This window comes from Eulemur rufifrons, chromosome 20, assembly GCF_041146395.1.
Source record: "Eulemur rufifrons isolate Redbay chromosome 20, OSU_ERuf_1, whole genome shotgun sequence".
NCBI classification, from domain to species: Eukaryota; Metazoa; Chordata; class Mammalia; order Primates; family Lemuridae; genus Eulemur; species Eulemur rufifrons.
This window is the reverse complement of record NC_091002.1, coordinates 5,153,522-5,169,772: the sequence shown is the minus strand read 5'-3', so window position 1 is coordinate 5,169,772 and position 16,251 is coordinate 5,153,522. Positions and strand designations below refer to the sequence as shown.

The window sequence follows — 16,251 nt, the reverse complement described above, 5'->3', positions numbered from 1 at the left end:
TTGGCCCCTCACTGCCCACACCCCGGGGTCCCTGACCCCCAGCCCAGTTGCTGCAGCCAGACATCTGGTGGGTCACCCTGACCTCTCACCCCTAGGGCATGCCCCAGCCACCTTCTGCCACAACACCGTTGGCCAGCCCTCCCACCGTGCCTGTTCCCAGTGCTCTCTAGGCTGGGCATTCCTTCCCCGGGTGCACTATCCCATGTGGGGGCTGCAGTGTGTACCCCACAAGACTGAGCTCTTGATCGTCGAGAGAGCAGCGGGCAGAGCCTGCTTGAGGGGGAAGCTCCTGAAGGGCTGGTGGAAGAGCCTCAGGAAACCTCAAGGAGTATCAGTCGCCTTTGCTGGGTGCCCTGGGCAGGGGAGGCGCTGAGGTGGTCTGCAGGTGTGGGCCTGACCAGGGTGTGGGGTCTTTGCTGACCATGCGCCTGTCACATCAGCCCCGTCAATGTGCAGGTCCACCAGCCTGCCCTTTTGTTTTCTTTTCAGAGGAGAAGGAATCTGAGACTGGTGTAGGAAACGCCTCTCCCAAGGAGAGTCAGTCTGTCCTGATGGAGGACAGAGATGAGGGTGCGGCGTCAGAAGAGGAGTCACCGTGCTCGAGTGAGAGCAGGGTGCCCAGGATCGAGGGCGATGGGCCAGGCCAGCAGGACTTGATCTTTGATGTGGGGACAGCAGCCACACCACCGGAGCCCGAGCTACCAGAACCCGAGCTGCAAGAAGACAGCGTTGACCTTCTGGGGCTGCACTCCGAGGCGGGCCAGGGGCCAGCTCCCCCCGTGCAGGCCTGCAGGGCCCCCTCCAGCAACACTGACCTCCTCAGCCGCCTCCTTGGGCCCCCTGAGGCTGTTCCAGAAGGGTCTCCGGATGACCTGCTCCTGGCCAGCCCGCCCCCTGCCCCTGGTACACATTTCTGTTCTGATGCAGATCAGCATCACAGTAAATGAGTGAGGAGGAGTGGGAGCCATCATTGTCACCTTTGGGGCACCCAGAGGAGGGGAAGGGCCTCCCTCCTGCCTGAGCTCATGGGTGGGAACTGCCTGCTCTGTCTCCCATGGGCAGGGCCATGTCCTGGGAACTTTATCCAGGGCGCTGGGGTGCCAGGCGGTAGAAGAGAGGAGGCCCCAGGCTGACCACCATGCTGTGTCCCCAGTGCAGTGCTGTGGCCTCCTTGGGCAGCTCTGACCCCAGGAGGATGGGCTGATGCTTTGGTGAAGGTCTCACCTGTCCCTGCCTATCCCTGCAGCCGACCCATTTGACCCCTTGCTGCTGCCTTCCGATTCCGACACCCAGCCCTGCTCCAAACCTGATCTCTTTGGCGAGTTTCTCAATGGCGAGTTCCTCAATTCGGACTCTGCAGCCACCCCGCCTGCCTTCCCATCCACCCACAGCGCTCCACCCCCATCCTGCAGTGCCGACTTCCTGCACCTGGGTACGTGGCTTGCACAGCTTGGCGGGACATGGGAGTTTGTGCTTCATGCAGCCTCCTCCCTCAGGACGCGGCTTGAGGTCGGACCTGCATCTCGGGCAGTGGGTGGGGCTGGACCAACTGCCCATGAGGTAAGGACAGACACCGCCGCCTGCTCTTGTGTCTCACCCAAACTGTCCCCAAACCTGCAACATGTTCTGGGTCCCCAAGGTGCCCCCTCCCACGGTGAGGCCTTCTCTGGGCTCCAGAATTGTGACCATGCACAGGGACAGCCACCTGTGCCCAGAGCTTTTGTAAGGCCCAGGGGTCAGAGGGCGGGAGGCAGAGTGGTCCAGGAAGCCAGTGCTGGTGAGAGCATGGCAGGAGGACATGGAATGCGTGTGTGTCCCTGGGGAGAAGGCCGTGCTGTGGGAGAGGCAGGAGTGACATCTACAGACAGGCCAGCAGGAGAGGGGAGGGGACCAGGCTGCCCCTCTGGCATGGTCCTGGGGAAGGAGCTCAGGCTCTTTCCCCTAAGCAGGCAGCGGTATCATCCCTGGTGCACTCTGGGGTGATGACTGTGACCACTGTGGGGTGGCTTGTGAGTGGGCAACATGGAGCACATCCAGGCAGTGCTGGGCTGGACGACTCCAGAGGTGGGCAGTGTGGCCAGTGCCAGGGCAGACAGGACTTGCTGGGGCCTGGGGGCTGGTACCAAGCATGGTCACAGCTGCTGTGTCCCCTTGCGAGGCTATTCAGCTGGTCAGTGTCTGCGCCATCATGAGCTCTGGAGAGCTTTAGGGGAGACAGGTTCTGGGGGCACCGGGGAGCGCTGCCGAAGGGGGCAGGGCTTGGAGGCCCTTTCAGATAGGGCCATGCTGATGCTCCTCATGGTGGCTGTGAGCTTCCCCTTACATCCAGCTGGTCAGTTCAGTGATCACATGGTGCATCCTCAGGGTTCATCGGGAGGAGGGAGGCCAGTTAGTGACAGCTGAGCCCAGCCCCAGCTCTGTGGCCACCGGCCCTGCCTGGAGTACATGGGGTGTTGGCCACTAGGGCCCTGAGCACAGCAGGGGCAGCCGTGCCTCGTCCCTCAAGGCTGTGTGCCCAACAGGGTTTGCATACTGCTCCACATGTGAGGGTAGAAGGGGACCCCACACCAGGAGGGACCAGCAGACATACCAAATGGTACTCTTTTTCTGGCACCTTCTTTCCAGGGGATCTGCCAGTGGAGCCTGGTAAGATGACAGCCTCATCCAGCCACCCGGATCTGCTGGGAGGATGGGGTACCTGGGCTGAGGCTGCCGCACCTGGGCCAGCCCCCACACCAGCCACTGAAGGTAGGACCTCGGACCCCCACTGAGGGCTGGGTTTCCGCACCTGCTGTGACCTTGGTGCCTTTTCCCGTTTTATGGGAAGGCAACTGTACAGATCCCCTCTGCCCAGAAGCACAAGGGAGGGCCGGGGCCTGCTCGGCACAAGGCTGGTGTCTGTGGTGGTTCTTCACTCGTCCTTGGTGGGAGCGCAGACATGTGTGATTCGGCAGTGCCCCGTCTTCCGCAAGGGTCTTTCTCTTCCTCAGGGTGTACGTGTTCTGTAATATGACCTCACACTTTGCGTACTGTTTACGGCCTGGTTTTTTGACCCATAAGGCACTATACCATTTCTGTGCCCCATGCCTGTTGTACCTCTAAGGGAGCCTGTGACAGAGGGAGGCACACCCCTGCCAAGCGTCATGGCCAATGTCACAGGCCCCTGTTGGGTGTAGGTTGCATGAAAGCAGTTCATGTCTATGAATCTGTTCTTTTCGTACACCCATGACTCTTTCCTGCTGGGACATTTCTGGTAGTACGAATTGCTTGTCCAGCGCATTCATATTTATAAGGCACCTCAGAGATACTGTGGGTTCACTTCCAGGCCACCACAATCAAAAGTGAGTATCTCAATAAAGTGAATCACACAAATTTTTTGGTTTTCTAGTGCATATAAAATTATGTTTACATTATACTGTAGCCTATTAATTGTGTAATAGCACTCTATCTATAAAAACAATGTACATATACCTTAATTAAAAATATTTCATTGCTAAAAATGCTAATGATCAGCTAAGCCTTCAGGGAGTCGTAATCTTTTTTGCTGGTGGAAGGTCTTGCCTTGATGTTGATGGCTGCTGACTGATCGAGGTGGTGGGTGCTAAAGGTGGAGGGGTTTGTGGCCATTTCTTAAAATAAGAGAACAGTGAAGTTTGCCATGTGGATTGACTCTTCCTTTCATGAAAGATTTCTCTGTAGCATTCAATGCTGCTTGATAGAATTTTACCCACAGTAGAACTTCTTTCAAAATTGGGATCAGTGCTCTCAAACCCTGCCTCTGTTTTATCGACTAAGTTTATGTTATATTCTAAATCCTTTGTGGTCATTTCAACAATGTTCACAGCATCTTCACCAGGAGTAGATTCCATCTCAAGAAACCACTTTCTTTGTTTATCAGTAAGAAGCAACTCCTCATCCATTCAAGTTTTATCATGAGACTGCAGCAATTCACTCACATCATCAGGCTCTACTTCTAATTCTAGTTCTCTTGCTGTTTCCACCACATTTGCAGTTACTTCCTCCACTGAAGTCTTACGCCGCCCAAAGTCATCCATGAGGGTTGGAATCTACTTCTTCCAAACTCATGTCAATGTTGATATTTTGACCTCCTCCCATGAATCACAAATGTTCTTAATGGCATCTAGAATAGTGAATCTTTCCCAGAAGGTTTTCAGTTTTCTTTATCCAGATCCATCAGAGGAATCACTGTGTATTGCAGATGCAGCTTTATAAAATTTATTTCTTAAATAAGACTTGAAAGTCACAATTCCTCGTTGATCCATGGACTACAGAATGGGTATTGTGTTAGTGGGCATGAAAACAGCATGAATCTCCTTGTATATCTCCGTCAGAGCTCTGGGGTGACCAGGTGCATTGTCAACGAGCAGTAATGTTTTGAAAGGAATCTTTTTTTCTGAGTGATAAATCTCAACCATGTGCTTAAAACATTCAGTGAACCATGCTGTAGACAGATGTGCTGTTATCCAAGCTTTTTGTTCCATTTCTAGAACATACGCAGAGTAGATTTAGCATAATTATTAAAGGCCTTAGGATTTTTGAAATGGTCAGTGACCATTGGCTTCAACTTAACAGTCACCTAACAAGAGAGCCAGCCTATCCTTTGAAGCTTTGAAGCCAGGCATTGACTTCTCTCTAGCTATGTAAGTCCTAGATGGCATCTTCTCCCAATAGAAGAGTGTTTCATCTTCATTGAAAATCTAATCAGTGTAGGCACCTTCATCAATGATCTCAGCTAGATCTCCCAGATAACTTGCTGCAGCTTCTCCGTCAGCACTTGCTGCTTCATCTTGCACTTGTATGTTATGGAGATGGCTTCTTTGCGTAGACCTCATGGGCCAACCTCTGTTAGCTTCCACCTTTTCTTCTGCAGCTTCCTCGCCTCTCTCAGCTTTCATAGAATTGAATAGTTAAGGCCTTGCTCTGGATTAGGCTTTGGCTTAAGGGAATGTTGTGTCTGGTTTGATGTTCTCTCTAGACCACTAACACTTTCTTCATGTCAGCAATAAGGCTGTTTTACTTTCTTACCATTTGTTTGTTCACTGCAGTAGCACTTTTAATTTCCTCCAAGAGTTTTTCCTTTGCATTCACAACTTGGCTAACTGCTTAATGCTAGAGGCCTAGCTGTTGGCCTGTGGACATGCCTTCCTCGCTTTGCTTAATCATCTCTAGCTTTTGATTTAAAGTAAGACATGTGACCCTTTCTTTCATTTCAACACTTGGAGGCCACTGTGGGGTTATTAATTGGCTTGGTTTCAATACTGTTGGTGTCAGGTAATAGAGAGGCCCGAGGAAAGGGAGAGAGGTGGGGGAATGGCCAGTCAGTGGAGCAGTCAGAACACACACAACATTGGTGAAATTCACCATCTCATGTGGGTACATTTCATAGTGCCCCCAGTCAGTTACAGTAGTAACATCAAAGGTCACTGCTCACAGTCAGCATGACAGATACAGTAATAGTAAAGAAGTTTGAAATATTGCAAGAATTACCAAAATGTGACACAGAGACAAGAAGTGCGCACGTGCTGTTAGAAAAATGGTAATAATAGACTTGCTGAATGTAGGGTTGCCACAAACCTTCAATTTGTAAAAAACGCAGTGTCTGCAAAGTGCAATAAAACAAGGTGCGCCTGCACAGGGTCTTTGACACATGTCCCCCTCTGGTTAAGCTTCATTAATTTCTTTGTCCAGGAACAATTCCAATCTTTGGTTTCTCACTAAAGTTGGATGATAACTTTAAAAATATTTTGCCAATTTGATAGGCCATCAGTGCTTTTAATTTATATTTCTTAGTTATGAATGGAGTTGACTTATTTTGTCTGTTTTTGATTATTTATATTGAAAATCATTTCATGTTTTCTCATGTATTCTCATTTTTAACTATTCCATGATTTTATTCCCAGAATATTCTCATATTTATACTATTATAATGAATATTGTGAAGGACATTTACATTTTAGATAGATTCTAGGAAGTGGTGTTACAGACTCAGAACTATGTGAACCTTTTTTGGTTCTTGATACGAATTGTTAGATTATTTTGCGTAGTGCACCATGTGGGGCTTGGAGGCAGCTGTTCTGTGGTGTGTGACTCTCGGCTGGCGTCTGGTGTGCAATCTTTTTCATGCCTTTTCAAAGCTGCACAGGTGGCGACTAAGCAAAGAGTGAGGTGGTGGGGTCGTAAGGAAGGAAGACCAGAGACTCCTGGGAGGATGCGTTTTACTTCAAGTGGCACTTGTTCTAACACCCTGTGCCCCTTCTCCAGGACCCGTCTTCTCTTCTGGAGGTCAGGCAGCCCCTTCCGGCCCTCAGGCCAGCCGGATCAAGTCTCAAGTCCAGAGCCTGGACCCATTTGCTGACCTTGGTGACCTCAGCTCCGGCCTCCAAGGTAACCTGAAGGGTATGTCTGGTGTGTGGAGGGTGTTGTGTTTACTTGTAGGAGGCTTATTTTCATCTGACTCTGAGCTGCTGACTCTGAGGTCTTTGCTCTGTTCACTGAGACCACCGAGCCCTGAGCATGGTGACCCAGGGGGAGCACATGTCTGCTCCTGTCCGGGGTGTTTGCTGAAATTGGCGCTGTGGCATGGCCCTCCCTGGCATTGCAGGGTGTGCGTCGTCCTGCCCAAGGAGTGATGGGAACCATCCGGTCAGCAGGTCAAAGTGTGGAAGTGTGGCATGGCTGTCTCTGGCTGGGCTCTGCTTGGCTGCCTGGATGCTGCACTGAGAGCACGCTGGGTGGGTGAGACCTCAGAACCAAGCCCCACACCCCCAGTCCCGCTTCTGTGTCTGCCCAGATGGTGACCATCCGGGCAGCCCCAGCCCCCAGGTGGTGGCATCGCCTCCCACTGCAGCTTGGTGGACTATGGTGTCGGCTCCCCCTGCAGCCCCCACACTGGACACTTGACATGCCTCAGCTCTGGGAAAATTCCTTGGGTTGCCTCTTTAATTTCTTTGCTTTCTTTTCCCTAATTCTCTTGAATTCCTTTGAGCAAGTCTTGTATCTCCTGGGCAAGCATCTAATCCTCCCATCTTCATCTCTCCTCTCCTTTTTGTCATCTCCCACTGTCCCGTTTCGGCTCTGCTTTTGGGAGATTATAATGAGAGTTTATTCTGTTATGTTAAGTCCCAAGAGTTTTTTCATTCTTTGAATACACTTTATTTTGTTAATAGTTCCATGGGTATTTTTGTCTTTCTAAGGAGATCCGTGAGAGTTTTTGTCTGTCTCTTGCTTTTGTCTTTTCTTACCGTGTATGGTCTCTGTCTTTTGCTGTCTGAGAGCCAGGGAGGGGCTGCAGGGAGAGCCTTCCTTGGGGAGAATGGCCTGCATCTGCTCAGGCACTGAATCCTCTTGGGCCGCCAGCACTTGGGCAGGAGGAAAGAAGTCCTCAGGATCCAGCTCGCCTGGTGGCAGCCTGAGACCCTCCATCACAACGTCTCAGAAAACAGAGCAATCCTGAACAAAGAGAAGCCGATACAACTGAAAGGAGAAACAGGCAAACCCAAATCATAGCTGGAGACGCCAGTGTTCTTCTCCACACATGATAGAGCAGCCTGACGGAAGGTCAGCAGGGACACAGAAGAGCTGATGACCACCGACCGGCCAGCAGGGTCCCCACAACAGTATGCTCTTTCCATGCACCTGCGGAGCCTCCCAGGATGGGCCTGTCTCAGGCCCAGAAACAAACTTCAACTACTGTAAAAGAATTGAAATCAGGGGGCTGTGGATCGTGGCTCATGCTTGTAATCCTAGCACTCTGGGAGGCCGAGGTAGGAGGATCGCTTGAGCTCAGGAGTTTGAGACCACCCTGAGCAAGAGCAAGACTCCGTCTCTATGAGAAATTAAAAAATTAGCTGGGCGCAGTGGTGCATGCCTATAGTCCCAGCTCCTCGGAGGCTGAGGCAGGAGAATCACTTGAGCCCAGGAGTTTGAGGTTTCAGTGAGCTATGATGACGCCATTGCACTTTAGCCAGGGCAACAGAGCGAGACCCTATCTGGGGGGGAAAAAAAGAATTGAAATCATACAATGTGTTCTCTGACCATAATGAAATCAAACTCTACAAATTAGTAACAGCAAGATAACTGAAAAGCCTTCACACTTGGAAACACTTCTAGGTTTTCAAATGATACCTAAGTTTTCAAAGAGCAAGTCTTTTTTTTTTTTTTGAGACAGAGTCTCACTCTGTTGCCCAGGCTAGAGTGCCATGGCATCAGCCTAGCTCACAGCAACCTCGAACTCCTGGGCTCAAGCGATCCTTCTGCCTCAGCCTCCCGAGTAGCTGGGACTACAGGCATGTGCCACCATGCCTGGCTAATTTTTTTCTATGTATATTTTTAGCTGTCCAGATCATTTCTTTCTATTTTTAGTAGAGACGGGGTCTCACTCTTGATCAGGCTGGTCTCGAACTCCTGACTTCAAGCAATCCTCCCGCCTCGGCCTCCTAGAATGCTAGGATTACAGGCATGAGCCACCGTGCCCGGCCAAGAGCAAGTCTTAAGGGAAATAAAACAATATATTGAACTGAATGAAAATGAAATTAAAACATAGCAAAACCTGAGGAACACAGTTAAAGCAGTGCTGAGAGGGAAATTCATAGTATTGAATGCTTGCTTTAGAAAAGATAAGATGCCTCACTAATAACATGAGCTCTCAGCTCAAAAAATTTGAAGAAGAAATGCAAGAAATGCAAAGTAAGGCCGGGCGCGGTGGCTCACGCCTGTAATCCTAGCACTCTGGGAGGCCGAGGCGGGTGGATCGCTCGAGGTCAGGAGTTCGAGACCAGCCTGAGCAAGAGCGAGACCCCGTCTCTACTAAAAATAGAAAGAAATTATATGGACAACTAAAAATCTATATAGAAAAAATTAGCCGGGCATAGTGGCGCATGCCTGTAGTCCCAGCTACTCGGAAGGCTGAGGCAGTAGGATCGCTTAAGCCGAGGAGTCTGAGGTTGCTGTGAGCTAGGCTGACGCCACGGCACTCACTCTAGCCTGGGCAACAAAGTGAGACTCTGTCTCAACAACAAAAAAAAAAGAAATGCAAAGTAATCGCAAAGCAAGCAGAAGGAAGGAAATAATAAAGGGCCAAAATCAGTGAAATAGAAAACAAAAGAGAAAAATCAGCGAAGGAAAAAGCTGGTTCTTTGAAAAGATCACTAAAATTGACAAAAACCTGTACTAAGACCGAAAAAAAGGAAAAATAACACAAGTTACCAATATCGGGAATAATATAGGGGCCATCACTAAAGACCCTGTAGGCTTTAAAAGAATACCAGGGAATGCAAACAACTCTATGTACATAAATTTGATAATTTACATGAAATGGACAGATTTTTCAAAATCAGTCACATTCACTACGAAAACTTACCCAATATGAAGTAGATAATTTGAATTGTTTTGTAAGTGTAAATAAAATGTGAATTCGTAGTTAGAAACCTCTCAAAAAGGAAATCCCCAGACCTAGATGTGGTTATTGGAGAATTTTATCAAATGTTTAAAGAATGCCACACAATCTCTTCCAGGAACTCAAAGACAGGGAGCAGTTTCCAGTTGATTTTATGAAGCTAGAATTATTACCCTGATACAAAATCAGACAGAAATAGTGCAAAAAAAGGAAAACTACAGGTTAATATCTCTCATGAATATAGACATAGAAATCCACAACAAAATATTAGAAAATAGAATTAATCGATATTTTTAAAACAATTGTACACTGTGATCAGTAGAGTTTATTCCAGGAACACAAGGCTGGTTCAACATTGCAAAATCAGTGAACAGAATGTACTATGTTAATTAACCAAAGAAATCTACCAGCCACATCAACAAGGCAGGAAAAGCATTTGACAAAATTCAGAACCTTTTTTCTTTCTCAAAGGGAGATCTAAAAAAAATTTTTTACATATAAAATTCAGTACCTTTCTGTGATAACACTGTCAGCAAACCGGTAATAAGAGAATGTCATCAACTTGATATGATAACAACTATGTACAGAGACCTATAGCTAACATCATTCTTAATGTTCCCCCTAAAATCAGGAGCAAGACAGAAACAGCCTGTCTCCACTCCTACTCATTGGAATTCCCAGCTACTGCCATTAGGCAAGAAAAGGAGGTAGAAGTTGCATGTATTGGAAAGGAAAAAATAAAATTGTTCCTATTTGCAGATGATGTGATTATGTAGGAAATCTCAAGGAATCTATAAAAATCTTTTAGAACTGTGAGTTCAGTAAGGTTGCAGGATATAAGATCAACACACCAAAATATATTTGTATTTTTGTTTACTTACAATTACACAAGGAAACGAAAATTTAAAACGGTACCATTTATGATCACTTTTTTTAATATAAACATTTATAAGGAGCATAAATCTGACAAAATGTGTATAGGACTTATATGATAGAACTACAAAACCAAACATGAAAGAAATCAGATCTGAAAAAGTGGACAGACATGCCGTGTTCATGGATTGGAAGTTCCAGCCAAGTAAAGGTGTTGGTTTATATGTTCAACACAATTCCTACCAAAATCCTAGCGAGGATTTTTGTAGATACAGACAAGCTTATTGTAAAATTTGTTTGGAAAGGCAAATGAGCTAGAAATGGCTAAAATATTTTTGTAATGGAAGAATAAAATGGGAGAAGTCGTTCTCCTTGGCTTTACGGCTGTAGCCACAGAAATCAAGACTGTAGTGTTGACAGAGAGGCAGACACACCTGATTTTTGACAGAGGTGCAAAAACCATTCAACAGATGGTGCTGGAGCAGTTGGCATCCGCAGACAAAGGGACCTGGACCTAAACCTTAAACCTTAGACAACAATTACTCAGATTTGCCGATAGATTGAAGTTTGACATGTAGAACTCTAATGACTTTCGGAGAAAACCTTTGGGACTTGGAGCTCAGCAGAATTCTTAGGTCTCCTAAACCACCATCCATAAAAGGAGAAATGAGTAAATTGGACTTCTTCAAAACTCTGTGAAAGACTGAGCTACAGATTGGGAGAAAATGCTTTTAAACCACGTATTTGGCAAAGGACTTGTATGTAGAACATGTAAATACAGTACAAACAAAACTAAAAGGTATCCAATCAGAAAATGGGCAAGAGGCACGAAGAGGTGTTCCTGCAGAGATGATATTTGGACAGCTGATGAGCACGTGAGCCTGTTCAGCATCACTGGCCATTAGGAAGATGCAGGTGAAGACCTTGATGAGACATGACCCGTGGGGACGGCTGAAGTAAAAGGCCACATCCAGTACTGGTGCGGACGTGGAGAAACCGCTTTCCAACACATTGCTGGAGGGGATGAAAATGGGTATGGCCACTCTGGAGAACCAATATGTGGTCTCTGTGCAACTACCATGTGACTCTGGGCATTCATCCTAGAGATTGTTAACCTTATGTTTGCACAAAAATCCAGGGCAAGCGTTCAGAGATTTGTTACAGCCAAACACTGGGGCAGCCCAGAAGTCCTTCAGTGGGTGGGTGGTTGTACAAACAGGCAGTTCCCACAGCAATAAAAAGGAGTGGACAGCAGCTGCATGTAGTGGCTCAGATGGACACTGTCCTGAGTGAAAAGAGCCAGTTGAAAAGGTCACCTACTGTTGGTTTCATTTCTAGAACATTCTTAAGATGATAGAACTTTAAGAGGAACAGTTCGGTGGCCTTGATCTATTGTTTACGGGAGTCTGCACACGTGGTGAGATTGGGTAGACCTGCACACGCACACACAGACACGTACAGGAGCGTCCCGCTGGCCACGCCTGGACGGGCTCTGCAGGCTGTGGCAGAGCTGCTGGCCTCAGCGGTTCACTGAGGTCGTGAGAGGCGCCACCCTTGGGAGCGCCAGGCAGGGGTGCTTGGGTTCTCTCAGTACTGGTTTGCAGCTTCCTGTGATTCTAATTATTTCAACAAAAAACGTTGAAGAATCAGCCCTCATTTAAGGTGCTTTGGGAGGCGGTGCCCACGTGATAAAGATGGCAGTGGTCCTCTGTGGACAAGGCCCTGCTCAGCCTTGGCCAGGCCGGGCCCATGGGAGAGGAGGTGCTGCCTCAGCAGCCACCCCATCCTAGTGTCTGACCTCAGTCCAGAAGGTTCTCAGCCACCACAACGCTTAGCCTGTGCTGCCCCGCCCCTGGAGACCCTCACATGGGCTGGGTAGAGCAGCAGATTCTGGACTCACCCAGGGATAAATGTTCATTCTGTAAACATGCTTTTCCCAACACGTGTGGTGTCTGGAGTGCCGACTGCGAGTGTCGTGTGGTCTGTTTCCCCAGGCTCGCCTGCTGGATTCCGTCCTGGGAATGGGGGCTTTGTTCCCACAACGGCCCCCACCCCCAAGGGCAGCAGCTCCTGGCAGACAAGTCGGCCGCTGACCCAGGGCACTTCCTGGTCCCCCCAGGCCAAGCCACCCCCCAAAGCCTGTCCACAGCCAAGGCCTAACTATGGGGCAAGCTTCAGTGTGATCGGGGGGCGAGAGGAAAGGGGCGTCCGTGCACCCAGCTTTGGTGAGTTTTCCTTCTGTCTTCCTTTGCATCGGGGTGGGTTTTGCACACCTTACCCTGAGGTGGTTAAAGGTGAAATCCTGTTTTGTCTTCTTCAACTTGGAGCCCAGCCCCAGGAACGGCGAGGTTAAACCAGCCATCTGTGGGTCTGCTGATGTCTCCTCTGGGTCAGGCCGCCAGGTTCCTCTGGTCTTGCGTCAGCTTCTCCCATTTTTAGCAAATGGCCTTTGAGACCCTGTTTTTTTCTTCTCTTGTTTTCTGTTGCAGCCTTGGGACAGTGGCCCTGTCCCCCAGGGGTGCAGGAGGAGTTGGGGAAAAGAGTCTGTAAAAAGTTTGTTCTTTTCCAGCTCAAAAGCCGAAAGTCTCAGAGAACGATTTTGAGGATCTATTGTCCAATCAAGGCTTCTCGGCCAGGCCTGACAAGAAAGGGCCAAAGACCATCGCAGAGATGAGGAAACAGGACCTTGCCAGGGACACGGACCCACTCAGGCTGAAGGTGCGGTGGTGTCAGTGTTTGGGCCAAGGGCCTCTGCCCAGGCTCTGGGGCATCTGCGGAGCTCTTCCTGGGGCCTGCACCTTCGGCAAGGGACCTGTCGCTGCAGGTGGACCCTGCAGGCCCTTGAGGACAGAGGTGGCTCGAGGCTGGGGGGCAAGGGGCCAGGCTAGGCCTCTATGGCCTGCCGTCCCCATTTCCCAGAGGGCTTGGCCAGGACACTTGGGTGGGCTTCAGCGCCAGCTGCCTTCCTCCCCACTCCCTCTGGCGTGGTCTCACTTGGGGCAGCCTGTCTCTCCCCTAGGGGTGTCTGCAACAAGACCGTCACATGGGGGCATCCCTTTGGGACTACTCTGCAGGTGCTGGGCACCCTGACCCAGGACACTTGCCATGGGGGTACAAGGCCCAGTGGACAGGGTGTCACTGCTTTGACCTCAAGCCAAGTCCTACTCTGTAGCTGGGTTGATGGTCAGTCTGCAGGGCCACAGGATGTGGCCACGGCCTTGGCTTCATGTCACAGGCTGCCCAGGAACTGTCTCTAATGCCTCTGGGCCCTGGGGCAGGTGGGGTTGCACCAGAGGGACAGGGTTTGTGTCTGTTGTGAATGTCTGGCCAAGACAAGGGTCACTCAGTTCTGGCGGGGGCACCTTCTGGCCCCTGGGTACTGCACCATGAGGCCACCTGGCCTGGTCCTGGGGTGGGCTCTGTGCAGGAATTGGGGTGGTGGGGAGCGTGGTGGGGCCATATGTTCAAGCTGAGGCCCCTGCAGGCCCTGCTGGTGGGTTGGGCATCCTCCACGCGGCCCTGCACTCAGTGAGAATGGGTGGGGGCGCCGGGGCCATGCGGCCCTAGAGACCCTCCTTGGAAACTTGCTCTGTGGGCCAGATGCCAGTTGTTATAGGCAGCAGCTTTCCTTGCAGAGCCTGGCTGGGTGGCCAGGAGTCTGGGTCTGGGCTTTGGCTACCAGGCTTAAACTGTAGCCCGCACCCTCCCCTGCTCACTGCACCTCCCTGGGTGCTTCCTCTACTTCGAGCCTCGATTTCCCCGTACAGCAAGGAGGAAGGTACTGGGAGCCTCAGGACGTGCCCGCAGCCCCCCGTGCCTCCTGTGGGCACCCAGGGCTGAGCGTGCACGGTGTCCCCTGCAGATCCTGGACTGGATCGAAGGCAAGGAAAGGAACATCCGCGCCCTGCTGTCCACACTGCACACGGTGCTGTGGGACGGGGAGAGCCGCTGGACGCCCGTGGGCATGGCTGACCTCGTGACCCCGGGGCAGGTGAAGAAGCATTACCGCCGTGCGGTTCTGGTCGTGCACCCTGACAAGGTGAGTGGGCTCGGTCCGGGGCCTGCAGGGAGGCCTTCCTCAGGGGCAGTCGCGGGCCCCCGCCCAAGGCTCCCAGCCCATGGTGGTGACCCGGCTTGGCCTTGCCAGCTCCGTCCCTGCATGGAGTCCCTAGGGGCTTCCCTGCCTGCCCACCGGCCTGCCGAGGGAGGTGCTAGAGGGGAGGCTCTCATGCCGCCTGTCGCTGCAGGCCGCGGGGCAGCCATACGAGCAGTATGCCAAGATGATCTTCATGGAGCTCAGCGACGCCTGGTCCGAGTTTGAGAACCAGGGCTCCCGGCCCCTCTTCTGAGCCCGCAAGGCTCTGGCTGTGTGTGCACCTGTGGAGCCCGTTGCTGGGATGTTGGATCCTGACCCCGTGGGCCCCGTGGCCCGAGGCAGATGTGGCATGTGAGAGGCTCTGAGCGCCCAGATTGCTGCCGTTCCTGCCGCCCTCCTGCTGTCCTGCCGTGGTGCAAGAAGAGAAAGCATTCCAAAGCCTCTGATTTTTGTTGTTTTCTTTTCTTTGTTGGTTTTTTTTTTTGTCCCAAAGGAAAAGTGATTCTGCTTCTCCCACAATTGTCCCGTTTGTGATTTGTTTTGGTGTTCAGTGGCTGTCCCCTCTCGAGAGCACCGCTCTTGATGAACTACGCCGCTGCCATGTCTCTGAATCTGAAGGTGTGTGTTCACGTCGCACTTTGTAATCAGTCTAGTGATCATCTGTACATAATTAAAACTGTTTTCTGATGACCGCTGCAGCCTCCAGGGTGCACAGGGCCCCTCTCCTGGCACTTTGTGACCCGTTTCTTCCCCAGGGTTTTCCCTTCATTGGACTGTTGTGTCCCGACCAGCTGGACTGTGGCCACCACCACCCCCACCCCCGGCCACAGCATCCAGGTGCTCTGCCGAAGGAAAGCTCCAGGGACAGAGGCATAGGGAGACTCGGGGCCGGAGCTCACCCCACCTTTCTGGGGAGGGGCTGGGACCCCCACTGCTGCTAGGAAAGCCACTGGTCTCCTTGGGGCTGTCTCAGCCACCTGGGCCTCCAGGGTGACCTCGGGCCAGTGGCCTGGTCTTGGGGTCCCAGCAGGAAGGCCCACCTTCTGCTGCACGGGCGAGAGATGAGGATTTGGGTCTGGGGCCAAGGGACACGCCCTGTGGTCACCGTGTGGCTGAGGCAGACAGCCCTGGAGCAGATGCCCGATGCTGCCACATGGGGCTGGGGGGACTCGGGGGTAGACGCTGGATCTGGAACCTGCATGTGTCCCACTCTACCCCCCTGGGCTGCCCTGGGTCCAGGCAAGGCGCAGGCGGGGCCTTGGATTTTATTATTCAGGGAATTCAAAACAAAAACTAGATTTCTCTAAAGGCCTGCTGGGGAGGTGCCCGGCTGCTCAGTCACGCGTGGGCAGAGGCGTCACGGCTGGGGCTTCAGAACTTTGACAAGGACAAGCTTCTGTCATTCGTGGACAATGCCAAGTGGAAGACAAGAGTCAGTGAAGACGGAACTCAGCGTTTTGGTCAGAAATGACTTTCTAAGCGTCCTGTGGTGGGTCTGTGGGCAGGTGTGAAACACAGAGCGCAGAGAATGTGTCGCTGCCAGGGGTCCCAGCCCAAACATCCTGGATGGAATAAAGGTTTTGCCCAGAAATTGTCTTGGGAGCCATGAGTGGAAGCCACAGACCCACCTTCCACCGCTGGGGTCCCTGCGGCCTCGGGGTGCATGGCCCTTGCAGTGGCTCCCAGGGAGCGGGACGGGGGGCAGGTCATTGCCAGAAACATGGAACAGGGCCCCATGGGTGGCTTCTGGAGGGACAGCCAGAGGGGCAGGAGAGCTTGGTGGGCAGGATGTGTGGTCAGCTGCTGGTGGAGAGGGCCAAGGCAGGCGTCCAGTCAGTGGGCCAGGACTTGGGAGTGGCCTTGGAGG

The 16,251-nt window shown here is 51.3% G+C and overlaps 1 protein-coding gene across 6 annotated transcripts in view; it reads left to right on the top strand.

The window, feature by feature from the left end:
• The window catches only part of GAK (cyclin G associated kinase), a 68,118-nt gene extending 52,314 nt beyond the window's left edge, over positions 1 to 15,804 (top strand). For 2 of the 6 annotated variants that reach the window (XM_069496179.1, XM_069496175.1), the window contains 8 exons: positions 490 to 903; positions 1,247 to 1,432; positions 2,626 to 2,748; positions 6,283 to 6,405; positions 12,283 to 12,513; positions 12,858 to 13,006; positions 14,151 to 14,327; positions 14,536 to 15,804. In XM_069496179.1, coding sequence (XP_069352280.1) covers positions 490 to 903; positions 1,247 to 1,432; positions 2,626 to 2,748; positions 6,283 to 6,405; positions 12,283 to 12,513; positions 12,858 to 13,006; positions 14,151 to 14,327; positions 14,536 to 14,637 — 1,505 coding nt within the window. In that variant the 3' untranslated portion in view covers positions 14,638 to 15,804. Of the gene's footprint in view, positions 1 to 456; positions 904 to 1,246; positions 1,433 to 2,625; positions 2,749 to 6,282; positions 6,418 to 12,282; positions 12,514 to 12,857; positions 13,007 to 14,150; positions 14,328 to 14,535 lie in introns of all 6 variants that reach the window. The other 4 variants (XM_069496176.1, XM_069496174.1, XM_069496173.1 and 1 more) reach the window with 4 other exon arrangements.
• The last annotated feature ends 447 nt before the right edge of the window (positions 15,805 to 16,251 follow it).